At 44.6% G+C, this 17,705-nt stretch overlaps 2 protein-coding genes across 4 annotated transcripts in view; both read left to right on the top strand.

Annotated features, from left to right (window-relative positions):
• Positions 1-17,705, top strand: part of NARS2 (asparaginyl-tRNA synthetase 2, mitochondrial) — a 107,937-nt gene that overhangs the window by 28,622 nt on the left and 61,610 nt on the right. For 2 of the 3 annotated variants that reach the window (XM_033949022.1, XM_033949025.1), the window contains exon 5: positions 3,276-3,356. The exons of the other annotated variant lie outside the window; for it this stretch is intronic. In XM_033949022.1, the coding sequence (XP_033804913.1) occupies positions 3,276-3,356 (81 nt within the window). The remainder of the gene's footprint in view (positions 1-3,275; positions 3,357-17,705) is intronic. 3 annotated transcript variants of the gene reach the window in all.
• LOC117362524 (60S ribosomal protein L37-like) lies at positions 278-733 on the top strand. The gene has a single exon (XM_033949026.1). The coding sequence runs from the start codon at positions 299-301 to the stop codon at positions 590-592; it is 294 nt and encodes a 97-aa protein (XP_033804917.1). The 5' UTR covers positions 278-298; the 3' UTR covers positions 593-733.

The following is a 17,705-nucleotide window of genomic DNA, read 5'->3' as shown; positions in this document are numbered from 1 at the left end:
ATTCATTTTTCATCCTAATCAACATTTACCGTTATTAGAAAGCAACAAATTTCCAGTTCAAAGTTTCTCTCGTTATTCCAGCGCCTGTCTACATATCCCACATATTCTAACATTAACACCCCCCCCTTTACAAAAGCATTACGTGGTTTTTAGCGCCAGCCGCAGTGGTAACAGCACTACGCTTTTGTAAAAGGGGGGGAGGGGTGAAACGCAGGTTGAAACATTGGTGTACTTTCAGGCCTATTTTAAGCTATTAGGAATAGCAGTTCAGCTCTAGTGTATCGGCCGCTGGAAGAAGATGACGAAGGGAACCTCGTCTTTTGGTAAACGCCGCAACAAGACGCACACTTTGTGCCGTCGGTGTGGATCCAAGGCTTACCATCTCCAGAAGTCTACCAGTGGTAAATGTGGATATCCAGCCAAATGCAAAAGAAAGTATAATTGGAGTGCTAAAGCCAAAAGGCGCAATACCACGGGTACTGGCCGCATGAGGCACCTGAAAATTGTCTACCGCAGATTCAGGAATGGATTCTGTGAGGGAACAACATCCAAACCTAAGAGAGCAGCTGTAGCAGCATCCAGTTCTCCTTAAAGAATGTGTTTTTGGGGGGTCAAAATAAATAAAATAAAATAACTGTTAAAAAAAAAAAAAGAATAGCAGTTCAAAAATGTGGCTTAGTGAGCATTATAGCCAAAGAATTACTCTTTCAGATGGTGCAAGAAAGAGATTGGAGGATGTATCGTTGTGATATGACATTAAATATAGCTAAAAATTTGCATGCAGTTTTTTTCTTCTTAATAAAGATTTATCTCAAAAGAACGCACGGTGTGCTTAAAAGTTTAATTTGGCTCTAATCTCTTCGTGTTCCTAAATCTGAGCCCTATTGTGCTTTCTGTTCAGGATTTATGTTGTGTCAAATATTTGCCTGTGCATTCCACGACCAGCTTTATCATCAACTTCGTAGTCCCCCGGTGATACACCAAAGCATGCACCAATGATCTGAGTGGTTTATTGGGATTCAGCACAAACAGATGTACTAGAAGTGTGACTCTTAGCGTGGTCGAGCAACAATTTCCACAACCTGAACCCAAAGTTGATGTTTTGGCAGTATCTTCCATGGAATAAAAAAGTGGCCCCAATAACGAGACCCCTAACTTTGGAAGACGTTGAAACCCAGCTCTAAAACTTTGCACATATTAATTGCATGTCCTATTGTACTGAAAACAAAAAACTCTGCGGAGATGGTGATGTTCAAGATGTAGGCTTTATTTAAAAGTACAATTTAATAATTCACAGAAAATATACCTAGGACCCAAAACGTTGGGAACTATAGACCCAACACAGTCCATGTTTCGACAGTGCTGTCTTCCTCAGGGGTCCCTAAAGATCCAGATATAAAAGCTCATGGATTAATAACTAAAAGCAAAACTGAGTTGTAACTCTGCGCGGGTGAGGATTCCACTAAAAATTTTGTCAGCTTCTGAGATGGTCAGATGGGGAGGCCTAGAACACTTGACATGGATCTCCCGTATGAAGTAAGGCTGAATAAATTGCAGCTGTACTCACATGAGGAACGAAGAGAGAGAGGGGACATGATTAAGACATTTAAATATATCACGGGCCGTATCGAGGTGGAAGATTATATCTTCCGTCTTATAGGACCTTCGTCCACCAGAGGGCATCCGCTGAAAATCAGGGGAGGGAAATTTCCTGGTGACTCCCGAAAGTATTTCTTCACCGAAAGGGTGGTCGATCATTGGAACGAACTCCCACTGCAGGTGATTGAGGCCAACAGCGTGGCAGATTTTAAAAATAAATGGGATATTCACGTGGGATCTCTAATGATGTAAAGGCAGGGGGTGGTGAACAAAATCAAGGCGAAGGGTCACTAGAGTGGGCAGACTTTTGATGGGCTTTGGCCCTTTTCTGCCGTCATTTTTCTATGTTTCTATGACCCTTAACCCTTTCAGGACCAAGGGACATATTTGTCCCATAACTTTAAAATCCTATAAATTTTGATTGGGATAGTCTACAGTTCTAAATTTGATATGTACGGATTCCATAGGATACTGCCTTTATGTAAACAAACTGGTTCCGACATTCATTCATTAGCGTTGTTGCCAGATTGACGAGAAGATTCACTTGCCACACTGTCCATAAGCCAGAAGTTTGATTTTTTTTTAAAAAAAATAATGATATTTCACAAAAAAAATCAATTTTTTGGCATCTGCAAGCCCTTTTTACCATAAAAATGTCGTCAAAACCACAAAAATTGGCCTACAATCCTTATGGTCCTGAAAGGGTTAAAACAGGAGACTCGGAGACTGTGAAGGATCCAGTCAGTGGTTAAGCTCGATTCACAGGGAGGAAAGGGGTGAGCTGGGGCAAGGGGTATGTGCTCTGCAAGTGAGGCTTTTGCACCTGGTAAGGAAACTGAGCTCTACAAAGGGTGCTGAGATGACCTTGCAGAGAGCAGTGAGTGTCCTGGAAGGGTACTGAAAAGAGATATGAATGGGCGAAAGATGGAAGGGAGCCTGCTTCAATTTGCTACCAAAGAAAGATCAATATTTTCTGTTGCTCATTACGTTAGTGAATCCTCTTTTTGACATGAAATCCCATTCTCTCCCTTTCAGTCCACCAGTGGCATCTCTGATTTTACCCAGAGAGGTAGTAGAGAGTGAAAATGACTTCCTCAGCTTTCCACAAAGTTCACTTCAGGCTTACTCCCTATGGTTATTCACAGCCTGTAGCTGCCGCCAGACCCCTCCGTTTTCTCGCTATTGCTTCTGGAGAGTGAAATGTGAGAGGAAGACCATGAAATAAAAATCCTGGGGACATGGCCACAGGGAAAGAGTGAAGGTGATTCTTTTGGAAGGAGGGAGTTCTGAAAAGAAGTAAATGAGTGTCCTAAGAGGAGCCCACAAATGTATATATGTATAAGGCCCAATGTGATGTCAATCAGACTCAAACCTCAGGAAAAAAAAAGTGTTTTATCTGAGCCTTCCACAGAACAGTCCATCATCACTGCATTTCTATTCCAATGTAATTTATTGACTGTTTCAATTATGTCCCATTTCTTTTCATGCAGTATATGTATTTTGAGTGTTTTAAGGCTTTTTTAAAATTACTTCTTGAGAGCAGTGTGCTATGTTTGGTGATTCTGTGTTTACATGTAGAATGTATCTATTTTTCCCCTCTCCCCAACAAATCTGAATTTATTCTCTGAAGTTAACAGTCTGCCTTTTTCAGCCCATTCTGATCTGCTTTCTCTTAGGATAATGGATATGTGCACATCCACACCCCTGTAATCACCTCAAATGACTGTGAAGGTGCTGGGGAGCTCTTCCAGGTAGAGGTATGTGTTAGAATTTAACTACACTGGAAAGAGTTGGTACTCTAAAAATAAAATAAAAAGGCCATCTGTGCAGCTCCGTGGCAATGTGCTGCAGGAAACGTGGCTTTGAGGTCTTCTGAGGCCTGCACGATGCAGGGAAGACGTACAGGCACCACAGCAGTCCAGCACAAACCAGAGACATCGCTAAGGGGTGACCATGCCTTTACCCCTCCCCCTAGTTTCAGGCAGTGCATCTAGTGCCAGCCTGACCAGTGGGGCAGCAGAATTGGGGAGAGTAGGAGGCGGTCAGACACAGCAGTCACATGCATTAAGCCTTCTCCTCTAGTTCATGCATTCTCTCCTTGCTCCCCTCTCCCATCCCTTTCTCTCCCTTCCCTCCCCCAATTAAATTAATTAGTATTCTTTGTTATCTTACAACCTAGGTATCCCTCTGTTTCTTCTCCCCACCCTTTCTCTTGGTTTGTACACTGCTTAGATAATTATTTTATTTGCAGTATACGGGGGCATAGACAAATACCCAATTTTGGGTGTGCCTGGACCCGTCGGGTAGTGAGATCTCTCCCTATCCCGCCCTTGCGATCCAGCTCCCACCCCTTGTTCTCCAGTGTCTCAGGCTGCCCCTCTCTCACCTGGGCAATCTGCCCTCCCACCCTTCCCTCACCCGGCACTGCGGTGTGTCAGGCTGACCCTTTCCACCCAGGCGATCCTGCTCCCCAGTGTCTCAAGCCCGCCACTTTATACCTTTTAGAGAACCGATCTTCACCGGCAACGGTCAGTGTGACTGATGCACGCTTCTCGTGCCAGCCCCACAGCCGTTCTTCTGACACAACTTCCTGTTCTGCATAGGTGGAGTATGTCAGAAGGAAGGTTATGGGACTGGCTGGAGCAGCAGGCAGATCAGCTCTCTAAAGGGTACACGGTAAGAGAGATTTAGGGAGTTTTTAGCTGGTGGGGCTTAGGGATCTCCACCAGCTACATATAGATGTGCTGCTACTGGATGGGCCTGGGCCTACCCATGACTATGCCACTGGTGGTATATTAAATACATTTGAACTGTGACCTTTCTTATGGGTCCAGTATCTCTCACTCCCATCACCCTCCTTCTGTGGTCATAGAAACATAGAAACATAGAAGATGACGGCAGAAAAAGGGCTATAGCCCATCAAGTCTGCCCACCGTACTGTCCCTTCCTCTTAAGTCTATACCTAGTGACTATTTATTCAGATTGACTCTCTTAGGGATCCCCTCTTTCCTCCTCTGACCCTCGTAGGGATCCCACATATGTATCCCATTTATTCTTGAAGTCCAGCACGCTGTTGGCCTCGATCACCTGCGCTGGAAGCTCATTCCAACGGTCAACCACTCTTTCTGTGAAGAAGTACTTCCTTATGTCGCCACGAAATTTCCCGCCCCTGAGTTTGAGCGGATGCCCTCTGGTGGCAGAGGGTCCCCTGAGAAAGAAGATATCATCTTCCACCTCGATACGTCCTGTGATGTATTTAAATGTCTCAATCATGTCTCCCCTCTCCCTACGTTCTTCTAGAGTGTAGAGCTGTAGTTTGTTTAGTCTCTCCTCGTATGAGAGACCTTTGAGACCCAAGATCCTCCTGGTGGCCATCCGTTGAACCGACTCGATTCTGAGCACATCTTTACAGTAATGAGGTCTCCAAAATTGTACACAGTATTCCAGATGAGGTCTCACCATGGTTCTGTACAATGGCATTATGACTTCAGGCTTCTTGCTGACAAAGCTTCTACTGATACATCCCATCATTTGCCTTGCTTTAGATGAAGCCTTCTCCACTTGATTGGCAGTTTTCATGTCTGCACTGATGATTACTCCTAGGTCTCGTTCCGCCGAAGTACTAGTTAAAGTTTCCCCATTCAAGGTGTAATTTCTGCATGGATTACCGTTACCGAGGTGCATAACCTTACATTTCCCAGCGTTGAAGCCCAGTTGCCAGGTAGAGGACCATCTTTCCAATGTAAGCAGGTCCTGTGTCATACTATCCTGTAAATTACATTCACTTACTGTATTGCATAGTTTAGCATCGTCGGCGAATAATGTTATTTTACCCTGAAGCCCCTGAGTCAGATCCCCTATGAATATGTTGAAAAGGAGTGGGCCCAGGACTGAACCCTGCGGTACTCCGCTGGTCACCTCTGATGTTTTAGAGAGGGTACCGTTAACCATTACCCTTTGAAGTCTTCCGCTTAGCCAATGCTTGACCCAAGTAGTAAGTGTTTCTCCTAACCCCATCGATTTCATTTTGCTCAACAGCCTGCGGTGTGGGACGCTATCAAATGCTTTACTGAAATCCAGGTACACGATGTCCATAGACTCTCCCAAGTCTAGCTTCCTTGTCACCCAGTCAAAGAAGCTGATGAGATTGGATTGGCAGGACCTACCCTTGGTGAATCCATGTTGATTGGGATCCTGTAGATTTCCCTCATACAGGATCGTGTCTAATTTGCGTTTAATTAAAGTTTCCATGATTTTACACACTATTGATGTGAGACTCACCGGTCTGTAATTCGCAGCCTCTGCCCTGCAACCCTTTTTGTGCAGAGGAATGACGTTGGCTGTTTTCCAGTCCAAGGGTACTCTCCCCGTGTTTAGGGAGAGATTGAAGAGTGCGGCTAGTGGTATCGCCAGGGATCCGGAAGGTTCGCCCCCCACATTTCGCCCCCAGCAATTCGCCCCTCACATTTCGCCCCCCACATTTCGCCCCCAGACACATTTCGCCCCCACACATTTCGCCCCCGCACATTTCGCCCCCCGGATGTTTCGCCCCCACACATTTCGCCCCCGCACATTTCGCCCCTGAGTGTCAGACTATTCCTCTCGCAGGCGATTTCTTTGCCGACACGACGGCAGGCTACAAATTCAAAGTGCACAGCTGGCTGTTCTCACTGCCTCTAATGTCGGCCCTGCAGCTCCGGACTTCCCCACACCTGCTCTTCCCCCCCCCCCCCCCCTATTATTTTAAATGTTATGGCAGCCGCGGCGCTGTATCCATCGGAGGAGACTTCTAACCTCGGCCTGCCCCGGAACTCTTCCTGCAACAGCAACTTCATGTTCCTGCCTAGGCGGGTGGTGGCTGCAGGAAGAGTTCCGGGGCAGGCCGAGGTAGCGTGCACTGTCTGTCAATTCTATCAACCAATTACAGTTAAGGGGGTGCAGATGAGCCTGTTCTTGCCACGTCTCCTCCTCCCCTTCCCAGTCTTTTGAGCTTTGAATCTAAAAGGAGCGACACGCTTACTTAAGCACAGCGTCTGCCTAGCCTGTCAGCCAGTCAAGGTAGAGGGGAGGGGCGGGACCCTGTGGCACCATCCCCCCCCCAACGCGGGACCCTGTGGCACCATCAGCTCTTACTCCCTCTAACGCCGGCCCTGCAGCTCCGGACTTCCCCACACCTGCTCTCTCCCCCCCCCCCCCCCCCCCCCGATCACTATTATTTTAAATGTTATGGCAGCCACGGCGGGGGTGCAGATGAGCCTGTTCTTGCCACGTCTCCTCCTCCCCTTCCCAGTCTTTTGAGCTTTGAATCTAAAAGGAGCGACACGCTTACTTAAGCACAGCGTCTGCCTAGCCTGTCAGCCAGTCAAGGTAGAGGGGAGGGGCGGGACCCTGTGGCACCATCCCCCCCCCCAACGCGGGACCCTGTGGCACCATCAGCTCTTACTCCCTCTAACGCCGGCCCTGCAGCTCCGGACTTCCCCACACCTGCTCTCTCCCCCCCCCCCCCCGATCACTATTATTTTAAATGTTATGGCAGCCACGGCGCTGTATCCATCGGAGGAGACTTCTAACCTCGGCCTGCCCCGGAACTCTTCCTGCAACAGCAACTTCATGGCCGAGGTTAGAAGTCTCCTCCGATGGATACAGCGCCGTGGCTGCCATAACATTTAAAATAATAGTGATCGGGGGGGGGGGGTGGGAGAGAGCAGGTGTGGGGAAGTCCGGAGCTGCAGGGCCGACATTAGAGGCAGTGAGAACAGCCAGCTGTGCACTTTGAATTTGTAGCCTGCCGTCGTGTCGGCAAAGAAATCGCCTGCGAGAGGAATAGTCTGACACTCAGGGGCGAAATGTGCGGGGGCAAAATGTGTGGGGGCGAAACATCCGGGGGGCGAAATGTGCGGGGGCGAAACATCCGGGGGGCGAAATGTGCGGGGGCGAAATGTGAGGGGCGAATTGCTGGGGGCGAAATGTGGGGGGCGAAACTTCCGTGAACCGTATCGCCAGGACATCGCACAACTCTTTGAGCACTCTTGGGTGCAGATTCACCAGATGTGAACTCAAAATTCTGAAACGGGTCGTCTGCATTTGACTTAGCCTCTAACCGAGGACCATGTCCTGGTGCCTCGCAAGTGAAGACCGAGCAGAAGTATTCGTTCAGTAGTTCAGCTTTATCTGAATCTGCTTCCACGTAATTCCCATCCGGTTTGTTAAGGCGTACTATGTTCTTTTTCCTATCACTAATATACCTGAAGAAGGATTTGTCCCCCTTCTTAATGTTCTTTGCTAGAGTTTCTTCCACACGAAGTTTGGCCTCCCTAATTGCTGTTTTGACCGCTGTAGATCTGGTCCTATATTCCATGATAGCTTCTCTTGTTTCCGTATGCTTGTAGGAAAGAAATGCTTTTTTCTTCTCCTTAACAAGGTGTGAGATCTCTGCGGTGAACCATTGGGGTTTATTGTTTCTTTGTCGTTTATTTACCGATTTTATGTAGCGGCTAGTTGCTTCATGTATGGTTGATTTCAGTGTTAACCACTTAGCTTCTACATCATCAGTCTCCACTTGGTCCTGCATCGTCCGATGGACGAAATCTCCCATGCGTGCGAAGTCTGTGCCGCGGAAATTGAGTACCTTTGTTTTCGTGTTTGATCTAGGGAAGCCTTTCCTAAGATTGAACCATACTATGTTGTGGTCGCTGGAGGCTAACGTATCTCCTACTGAGACCTCTGAGACGCTTTCCCCATTGGTGAGTACCAGGTCAAGGATTGCCTGGGCCCTAGTGGGCTCCATCACCATTTGTTTGAGACGGGCTCCCTTTATGGAGTTTAATAGCCTCCTACTAGTGCTGGTTGTCGCTGAAAGTGTGTTCCAGTCTGCATCAGGCATATTGAAGTCCCCAAGTATTACAGTGTCTCCCCTTAGAGTGATATTCTCAATGTCTTCAATTAAGTCTGTGTCCATGTCATCCAGTTGTCTAGGGGGTCTGTACACCACACCAAGATACAGGTCCTTCACACTTGTGTCCCACAGGCTACTCTAAGTGCTCAACCTATGTTGTACACCTGCTATATTAGTATTCTAGGCCAGTGTTCTTCAACCACCGGTCCATGGACCAGTGCCAGTCCACAGAAATTTCCTGCCGATCCACAGGGCCAGCATGTGCATGAGGCCCAAAACAGTGTTCTTCAACCGCCGGTCCACGGTGCGATCGATGCGGCATTATCTTCGAGCCAGCTCCCTCTTCCTAACTGATTCAGTGCACAAAGCCACGGGCAGTGGCTCCTATGCACGTCCTGCGCCTGAACCGGAAGCCTTCTCTCTGACATTGCAACATCAGAGGGAAGGCTTCCAGATGAGGCAAGGGACGTGCAAGGTGCAATTAGTACTATTATGGGGGCGGGGTCTGGGGTGGAGATGGGCGGGGTCTGGCCCACGACTTAGCCCCGTGTTCTTCAACCGCTGGCCCACGGACCAATGCCGATCCACAGAATAATTCTTTTATTTCTGCCGGTCCATAGGTGTAAAAAGGTTGAAAAACACTGTTCTAGGCAACTGCTTTCCTTTATAGCACATGCTCCTATCAGGCATTCACATATAGAATTATCATCCAAGAGTGCAATTTTATGAGCTTTTTCCAAGTGTACAACTTTTATGCCCGTAACCCATAGGTTGCTTCCATTATAATAGCACATACAATTCCCTGGGTACTGTATGTCAAGGGTTGCTCATTGCCAGTTCCTGAGTTTCACAACCCAGTTGGATTTTCAGGATTTCCCTAATGAATCTGTTTGCATGTAGTGCTTCCATTGTATGCAAATAGATCTCCTGCATATTAATTCGGGAAATCCTGAAAACCCAACTGGGTTGCCAGCCTCGAAGTCTGACATTGAACACCCCCTTGGACAAGTTTATAAAACTCCTTTTCTGTATGTCAAACTGGCTTTATACAAACATGCTTCCAAATACTGTACATACTTTTTAAAGAGAATTGGGCTTTTTAACTGAATACCAGGCCTAATTAAGCAGCCACTTTGTCACCTTCTTATCACTCTGGCAATGCATCATCCCCTGCTTCCTTTTCTCACCATCATTGTAATGTTATTTATGAGTCACTTTTTTTTTGGGGGGGGGGGGGTATTTTATAATTTGCTTTGGCCTACTCATTGTTCTTAGAGAAGGTGTTAAATTATAGAAAAATGATGGCAGATAAAGGCCAAATGGCCCATCCACAGTTACCATTATCTCTTCCTCTCTCTAAGAGATCCCATTTGACTATCCTAGACTTTCTTGAAATCATACACAGTCTCTGTCTCTACCACCTCTTTTGGGAGACTGTTTCACGACCTACCACCCTTTCTGTAAAAAATAATTTCCTGAGATTACTCCTGATCCTATCACCTCTTAAGTTCATCTATGCCCTCTCATTCCAGAGCTTCCTTTCAAATGAAAGAAACTCAACTCATGCGCATTTATGCCATGTAGGTATTTAAATGTCTCTATCATATCTCCCCTCTTCCACCTTTCTTCCAAAGTATACAGATTGAAATCTTTAAGTCTGTCCCCATATGTCTTATGATGAAGACAGTGCACCATTGTAGTAGCCTTCCTCTGGACCGACTCCATTCTTTTTATAACTTTTTGAAGGTGCGGCCTTCAAAATTGTACACAATATTCTAAATGAGATGTCACCAGAGTCATACAAGGGGCATCAATACCTCCTTTTTCCTACTGGCCATACCTCTTCCTATGCACCCTAGCATCCTTCTAACTTTCGCTGTCACCTTTTCAACCTGTTAAGACATCTTAAGATCATCACATACAATCATACCCAAGTCTTGCACATAAGTTCTTCGCCCCCTAAACTGTACCGTTCCTTTGGGTTTTTGCTTCTTAAATGCATGAACTTGCATTTGTTAGCATTAAATTTTAGCTGCCAAGTTTCAGACCATTCTTCAGGTCTTCATGTTGTTCACACCATGTGGGTGTCTTAGTATCCGCAAAGAGGCAAAGCTTGCCTGACAGCCCTTCAGCAATATCGCTTAGAAAAATGTTAAAAAGAACAGGCCCAACAACAGAACCTTGAGGCACACCACTGGTAATATCCCTTTCCTCAGAACGATCTCCATTGACCACTACCCTTTATCTTCCACTCAACTAGTTCCTGATCCAGCCTGTCACTTTGGGACCAATCCCGAGGGCACTCAGTTTATTTATTAGACGTCTGAGTTGAACACTTGTCATATGCTTTGCTAAAATCTAAATGCACCACATCTAGTGTATATCCTCTATCCAATTCCCTGGTCACCCAGTCAAAGAAATTGATCAGATTTGTCTTACAAGACCTATCTCTAGTGAATCCATGTTGCCTCCAGTCTTGTAATCCACTGGATTCTAGAAAGTTCACTGTTCTCTGTTTTAAAAGTGTTTCCATTAATTTGCTTACCAGAAAATTAATTCCCTACCAGCCTGTAATTCCCTGCTTCTTCCTTCATTTCACTTTTGTGGAGAGGGACCACATCCGTCCTTCTCCAGTCTTCTGGTACCACTCCCAACTCTAGAGGAGCATTGAAAATGGAGCCACCAGAAACTTCCCTAATTTCCTGAATCACCCTCGGAAGTACACCATCCGGCCCCCATTGCTTTGTCTACCTTTAATTCAGCTAGCTCCTTACAAACACTACCCTCTGAAAATCAATCAGGGTCTACCACTCCTCCATCCCTACTCGCGTTTGTCTTCTGCGGTCCCGTTCCCGGCGCTTCAACCGTTAACACAGAACAGAAATATTTGTTAAGCAATTCAGCTTTTTCTTTATCAGCTTCTACATATTTCTCCCCTTCACCTTTGAGTCTCCCAATGCCACTTTTGCACTTCTTCCTATCACTGATATATCTTTAAAAAAAGTCTAGTCTAGTAAAAAGGTTTTTCTTAGGTTGTTTTGCTTCATGGCTATTTAATGTGTGAAATGAGTAAGGAGATTTTGATTTTACTTTTTGAAGACATGGTGTTCGCTGCGTGTCTGCCTCCCTTTTTATGTTTGGGACTCTGTCAATAATACATTTTTAGAGGATCTTGCTTGGATTCGCTGGAAAAAACACTTGGCAACAAATCTGTGTGCACATCCCAGACAGACGGGAAGCTCCTTGTAGAAGTATGATTTTCATACGTTGTTAACAAATGGTGAGGGAAGAGGGAATACTTTGCCAGGAAATATCATTTCTAGGTCATCTGTCACCTTGGCTTGCAGTGTTTACAGGCAGCCCTGGATTTGTTGAAGAAAATAACAGTAATCGGAGGTGAATGGGTCAGCTTGCATTCTCAAGTGCTGATGCTGAAAAAGAGCTGCCTCTTGCCTCCGCTGCTGGGAGGCTGCGACCTGCTCATTTCTCTTAAAGAGGTTTGATCGCTCTTCAATAAGTAGAATTGAGAGTTGGAAATTGACTGAAGACAGCAGAAGCCAAGTTTTCCTTAAAGTGATTGCAGACTAGAGCTCCCATTTTATACTGGATTCATCTGCGTAGTATAAGTGGATAAGAAGTGAGGTGTCAAAGGCAAATGATTCAATCTGAGATCCAAGCTGTCTTTAGTCCTCAGTTGTGACATATATGTAAGGACTCGACATGGCGAGACAGCAAGAGTTCCAATGAGTGCATAAAAGTCCAGGTTGACTGTTCAGGTATCTGTGAAACACCAGGCGGTTAAAAGTGACACATCTACCGTGATTCCCCGAAAATAACACCTACCCCGAAAATAAGCCCTAGCAGGATTTGGGAGGTAGGTCTTAATATAAGCCCTACCCCCAAAATAAGCCGTAGTCCCAGGATTTGCCAGCAGTTTCCCTTCCCTCCCTCCCATTCCCTGTGCAGCAGGACCCTTGAGAGAGCGCCCCCTCCCCTCCGAGCACCCGCCATGCAGCCAAATCCCCATCCTTCCCTCCCTCCCATCGGAACCCGGCTGCGAGCCCTATTTACCTCCCTAAGCAGCGTTGGGCCGGCTGCACTCTAACAGGCTGCTTCGGCCTTGTCCGCCCGTGAATTCACTCTGCCATAATACTGCTAACATCATCAGTAATGCAGCAGAGTTCACGGGCAGACAAGGCCAAAGCAGTCTGTTAGAGTGCTGCCGGCCCGACGCTGCTTAGGGAGGTAAGTAGTTCTTGCGGCTGGGTTCTGATGGGAGGGAGGGAAGGATGGGGACCGAGGCAGCCATTCAGAAGTGACGCGCACCCACGCAGCAGCGCACTTCTGTGCCGCTGGCCCCAACGTGCCAGTAATAAACAGGCAGCCACCCTGTGAAGCACCAGCGACCGGCACAATTAGGAAGTGTCGCGGGCCCAGGCATTAGTGCACTTGTGCACCGTGAGCCCCAACAAGCAGCAGGCAGCCATCCACTGACCTCCAAAATTTAAAGGTACCACCGAGAGGCTGGGACGGAATTTAAAGGTTTTGGGGGTATGTAAAAGTGATGATTGATTGATTGGGGGGCTGGGATGGAATTTAAAGGTGTCGGGTATATGTTAGTATACAAATTGGTTCAGAATGGGTTTTTTTTTTCTTGTTTTCCTTCTCTAAATCTGGGGTGCGTCTTATGGAGCAAAGAATACGGTAATTTCTGCTAGCATAGTCTGTGTGGCAGCGATAGTACCTTGATAGGAGTGCTTCTGCTTGTCATTGAAATGTTCCAGTCCAAAGATTATCTCAACAGCAATTATTTAATTAAAATGCAATAGCACGGTGTCTGGTCCAGAAAGCAAAATTTTCTTCTCTCCCTAGTATCTTTATCCTATTATGGCCTTTCTCCTCCATGACAGTATATCAACTGCTGACTGGCTGATTCACAGTACAGTACTTCACTTAGCAGATGTTCATGAGTGTATGTCACAGCTGAGAGCTAAATTAAAGCAATTCTGTTTTCTACTATTGGAAGAATCTCCAAGCAGACAGAAAAGAGTGCTGTGGTCTGTTTATCTTCCCACAAAAGCTTTTTGAGTCATAGGTCATTTCTGCTAGCATGAAATATATTTCTGAAGACTGTTAGGACAGGAGGTGATGTGCTGTCTGGGTGTGGTTGATATCAGTCTTGGATGACATGGATATGCCTGGCCAGATTGTTCTTCCTCTTAGGACATTAGGCTACCAGATTATACCCAGGTTATAATTTTCAGGGCTAGGATTATGCCTAACAAGAGTAAAGTTTGAAGAAAGCATAATTAGCTCAAGGAGCAGGATTTAATGTTCCATTCTGCATAAAATTAGCCAAGCAAGTAGAGTACAATAAACCTTAAATATTTTTGTGTTTCCAATTGTTGGCAAATTCTTTTTTTTTTTCCATTATTTTTTATTTTCAAATTTTACATAAAGTGTACAAAATATTAAATACAATTGATAAATACATAGTATCACTTTTATATCTAATACATTATATATCTAAATTTAATTTTCCCCCTCACCCTCCCCCCACCCTTTTATTACTTTAATATAATATTTTTAATTTTCAAATTTTACAGAAAGTGTACAACATGTTAGAATATAATTGATGAATATTCAATAACATTTTTATATCTAATACATTATGTTCTAAATAAATTTTATCCCCTCTCCCTTCCCCCACCCTTCTATTATTTTTCAATCATACATTACATATTGTATATTATATTATAACATATTATGTAGAAATTATTTTCCTTACCCCCCCTCTATGTGTGTCATAAAAAAAAAAAATCCTTAAAAGAAGAAAAGAAGAAAAATCCTATTATTTATTCATTACAGTATTTTGTCAATGGCCCCCATATTTTTATAAATTTAGTATATGTCCCCCTTTGTATTGCTATTGTTCTTTCCATTTTAAATATATGACATATTGTATTCCACCAAAATGTATAATTTAGGTTGTTATAATTCTTCCAGTTGTTAGTTATATGCTGAATGGCAACCCCTGTCATAATTAATAAAAGCTTGTTATTTTCTGGTGAAATTTGACTTTTTTTTCTCATCATCATTCCAAATAATATTGTATCATATGATATTGCAATATGATTTTCCATCAATTTATTAATTTGTGGCCAAATTGAATTCCAAAAAGTTTTAATATAGGGACAATGATACAATAAATGATCTAATGTCCCTGGTTCTAGATTACAGTGCCAGCATTTATTGGACTTAGAACTGTCTAATTTTTGCAAACGTGTAGGGGTCCAAAAAGCTCTATGTTGGCAAATTCAAAAATAACAAGGACTTCTGCACCCAAGACTGACTGGTTAGTTGGCATAGTGGAAGCGCTCAATGGCGCCATCTTGACTGGGCCTCTGCTTATTTACCATAGATTGTTATAAGTGAAGCAGAATGACAAAGAGAAATTGGAGGGTGTTTCAGAGAAATACATCCCCACCCTCCCACCACATCCCATTAAAAAAGTCCCGTTGTATTTCTTTAGGAAATGTAAGAACATTTCATGTAGTCAAACACAGCAGTTAAGGAATTACTGGCTCTCCCTTCCTCCTTTCTACATTCTCCAAGTCACTGAAACAGAGAACCAACACAAAAACACCCGTAGTGCATGTGAACAGAGAAGATATTTCACATGGATGGAGGGGTGGTTAGAGGCCAACCAAATTTCAGTTTTAGATTTGGCACCTAAAGCAGCCCAAAATTCAGGTTTGGATTTTGGTTGAAAATGCCAGTGCATTTTCGTCTGAAACCAAAACTCTCCCTGCCTCACAATCACTCTCTTTCTACCCCCTAACTGAAGATAGGCCCAGTGGCAGCTGCAGATTCCTCTCTGATCCGGATCCAGATCTGCCCCTCTCAAACCCAGACCCCCAACTTATGCCTATGCTGGTTCCAATCTCAAAATGGCTTGCGAGACTGTCTCAGCAGCCGTTTTTTAAGATTGGAACTGGCATGGCAGGAGCAATCCTCACTCACTCTTGCCTGTGCCGGTTCCAAGCTCAAAATGGCTGCAGAGAACTGCTGGAAACTCCCGAGACAGTCTCCGAAGCCTTTTTCACTTGGAGCGGCCCATATGCAAGGAGCACAGGGGAACGCTCCTGTGCCTACATCCTATCAATGAAAAGGTAGGGACAGGAGGGAGCTGCCCCCTGGAGGGGGTTCAGGAGGGAGAGCTGCTGCTGGGAGTGGGGTGGAAAGATCAGGAGGGGCAGTTTCAGTTTCTGCCAAAACTGAGGGGCCATTTTCTGTCACAGATTTGGTTTTGGTTGAGCTCTGCACATGTACCCCTCCCCACCCCCCACCTCCCCCACACACACACATACACACACAGGGAAATGAAATAGCTCTATGAAGCATGGTCCACATGCTTTCCCCACTACTCACCCCCACTCTCTTTTGCTGACACATCCATATCACCTGTGGGCTGCCGCTTAGTGATTCAGATTTTTTTTTTGTTGCTGTTTTGAAAATCCTACTGTGAAAACTAGTGACCATATAGCTTTCCTAATGGTTGATATGTCGGTGACATCCAGTTGATGCTGGAGGCCTGTGAATACTGTCTTCTAGTAGTGATACATAGCAATACCCATTGTTTTGGTACAGTTACACCCTTTGGTTTAAATGTGCAGTGCATTATTTAAAATCTGTTGATAATGATTGATTAGAGATTTTATTTTATTATTTGTTCTAAACCTACACAATGGATGTTATTCCATTCAAACCATGATCTTTCATTGATGCCTCTGTAAAGATAGAGAGTAGAGGGAGCAACTTGCAGCAGGCCCCCTTCCACTATACACTCAATCCTTTGCCCATTCATATCCCTTCTCAGCACCCCTCTTCCAGGATACTCACTGCTCTCTCCAAGGTCATCTCAGCACCTTTTGCAGAGCTCAGTTCCCTTATCAGATGCAAAAGTCTCACTTGCAGATCACTGACCCCTTACCCCAGCTCTCCCCTTCTCTCTATTCCAGGTCAGAAAGACACAGGCACAGGGGTTGGAACGAATTTCATTGGCAATTCTCCACATGCTTTTCAAGTTTTATAAATGGATATGATAGGAGATCTTCTACCGACCATGTTCTTTGCACCCATTCTTTTGAAATCATGTCCTTCCACAAAATCGTCATTAACTGAGCAGTAGGTTACTTACAGGGAGCACAAATAATGTTTCCATGTACCTTGTGAGTTGTTGCCTTTTGCCAGTAATGGAGAAAAATCCTCTGTCAACCAAAGAAAACAAAGCTGCATGCCCTTTTCATTATGTTGTAATCTCAAATGCTAATGATAGACTTTACAACTGTACTCAAATCTCGCCAGAGCATCTCCTTTCAAGGGAAAGCATGTGAAAAGCAAACTGTTTTTATCTCTGGTCTGGGTGTTTGCTGATAATTGTAGATGCCTGCATTTTATTGTGGACAGAATAATGACAGATTAGCAGCCTAGACTGGGAATGTCATTGCCAGTGCTTATCTCTAAAAGTGTGTATTTGAAAGCAGGAGAAGAAGGCATACAAGTGTAAATTTGAGAGTATAGCCTTTTCTGTTTTGTATAAGACTGGACCCAAGGCTCTTAAAGAATGAAAGCCATTTTGGAAGGAATGCAAGATACCAGGGTGGATTTGATTTTAAATCATGATTTAAATCACTAGTCAGAAATATTTGATTTAAATCATAGTTTTCTACAGACTCATTCTTGCTGGTACGATATTAATATTTACAGTACAACCAGATTTAATTGGATAAGCTAGTTCTTGATATACTGCAGAGTTCCATCTAACATCAAGTGGGAGCATTAGCTTTGTTCCACCCATTTTTTTCAGAGCTACTGCAGCAAAATGCTTGTTACAGAAGTATTTAGCAATTTCAACGACAGTTGTCTTTATTTCTGGGACACTAAAGTCTTTGGCTAGGAGGTGCAGCAAATGAGCGCTATAACCATATGCTTTTAGCTTGGTATTCTTTTCATGCTCTTCTAAATTTCTTCTCATCTTGGGTACATTTGCAGCATTGTCTGTGACTAGACTGCGTACTAGACATTTGCATTTTTCTTTACATTTTATATAGCTTTTGTTGCTACTTCGTGTAAGTATTCTGCTATATGCGTATTTCCTGATGGTTATTAAGGACCTGAAAAAACCGTTGATAACTATTACTGACAGGTC

Source organism: Geotrypetes seraphini, chromosome 6 (genome assembly GCF_902459505.1).
Source record: "Geotrypetes seraphini chromosome 6, aGeoSer1.1, whole genome shotgun sequence".
NCBI lineage: Eukaryota > Metazoa > Chordata > Amphibia > Gymnophiona > Dermophiidae > Geotrypetes > Geotrypetes seraphini.
This window is presented reverse-complemented; position numbering and strand designations above follow the sequence as displayed.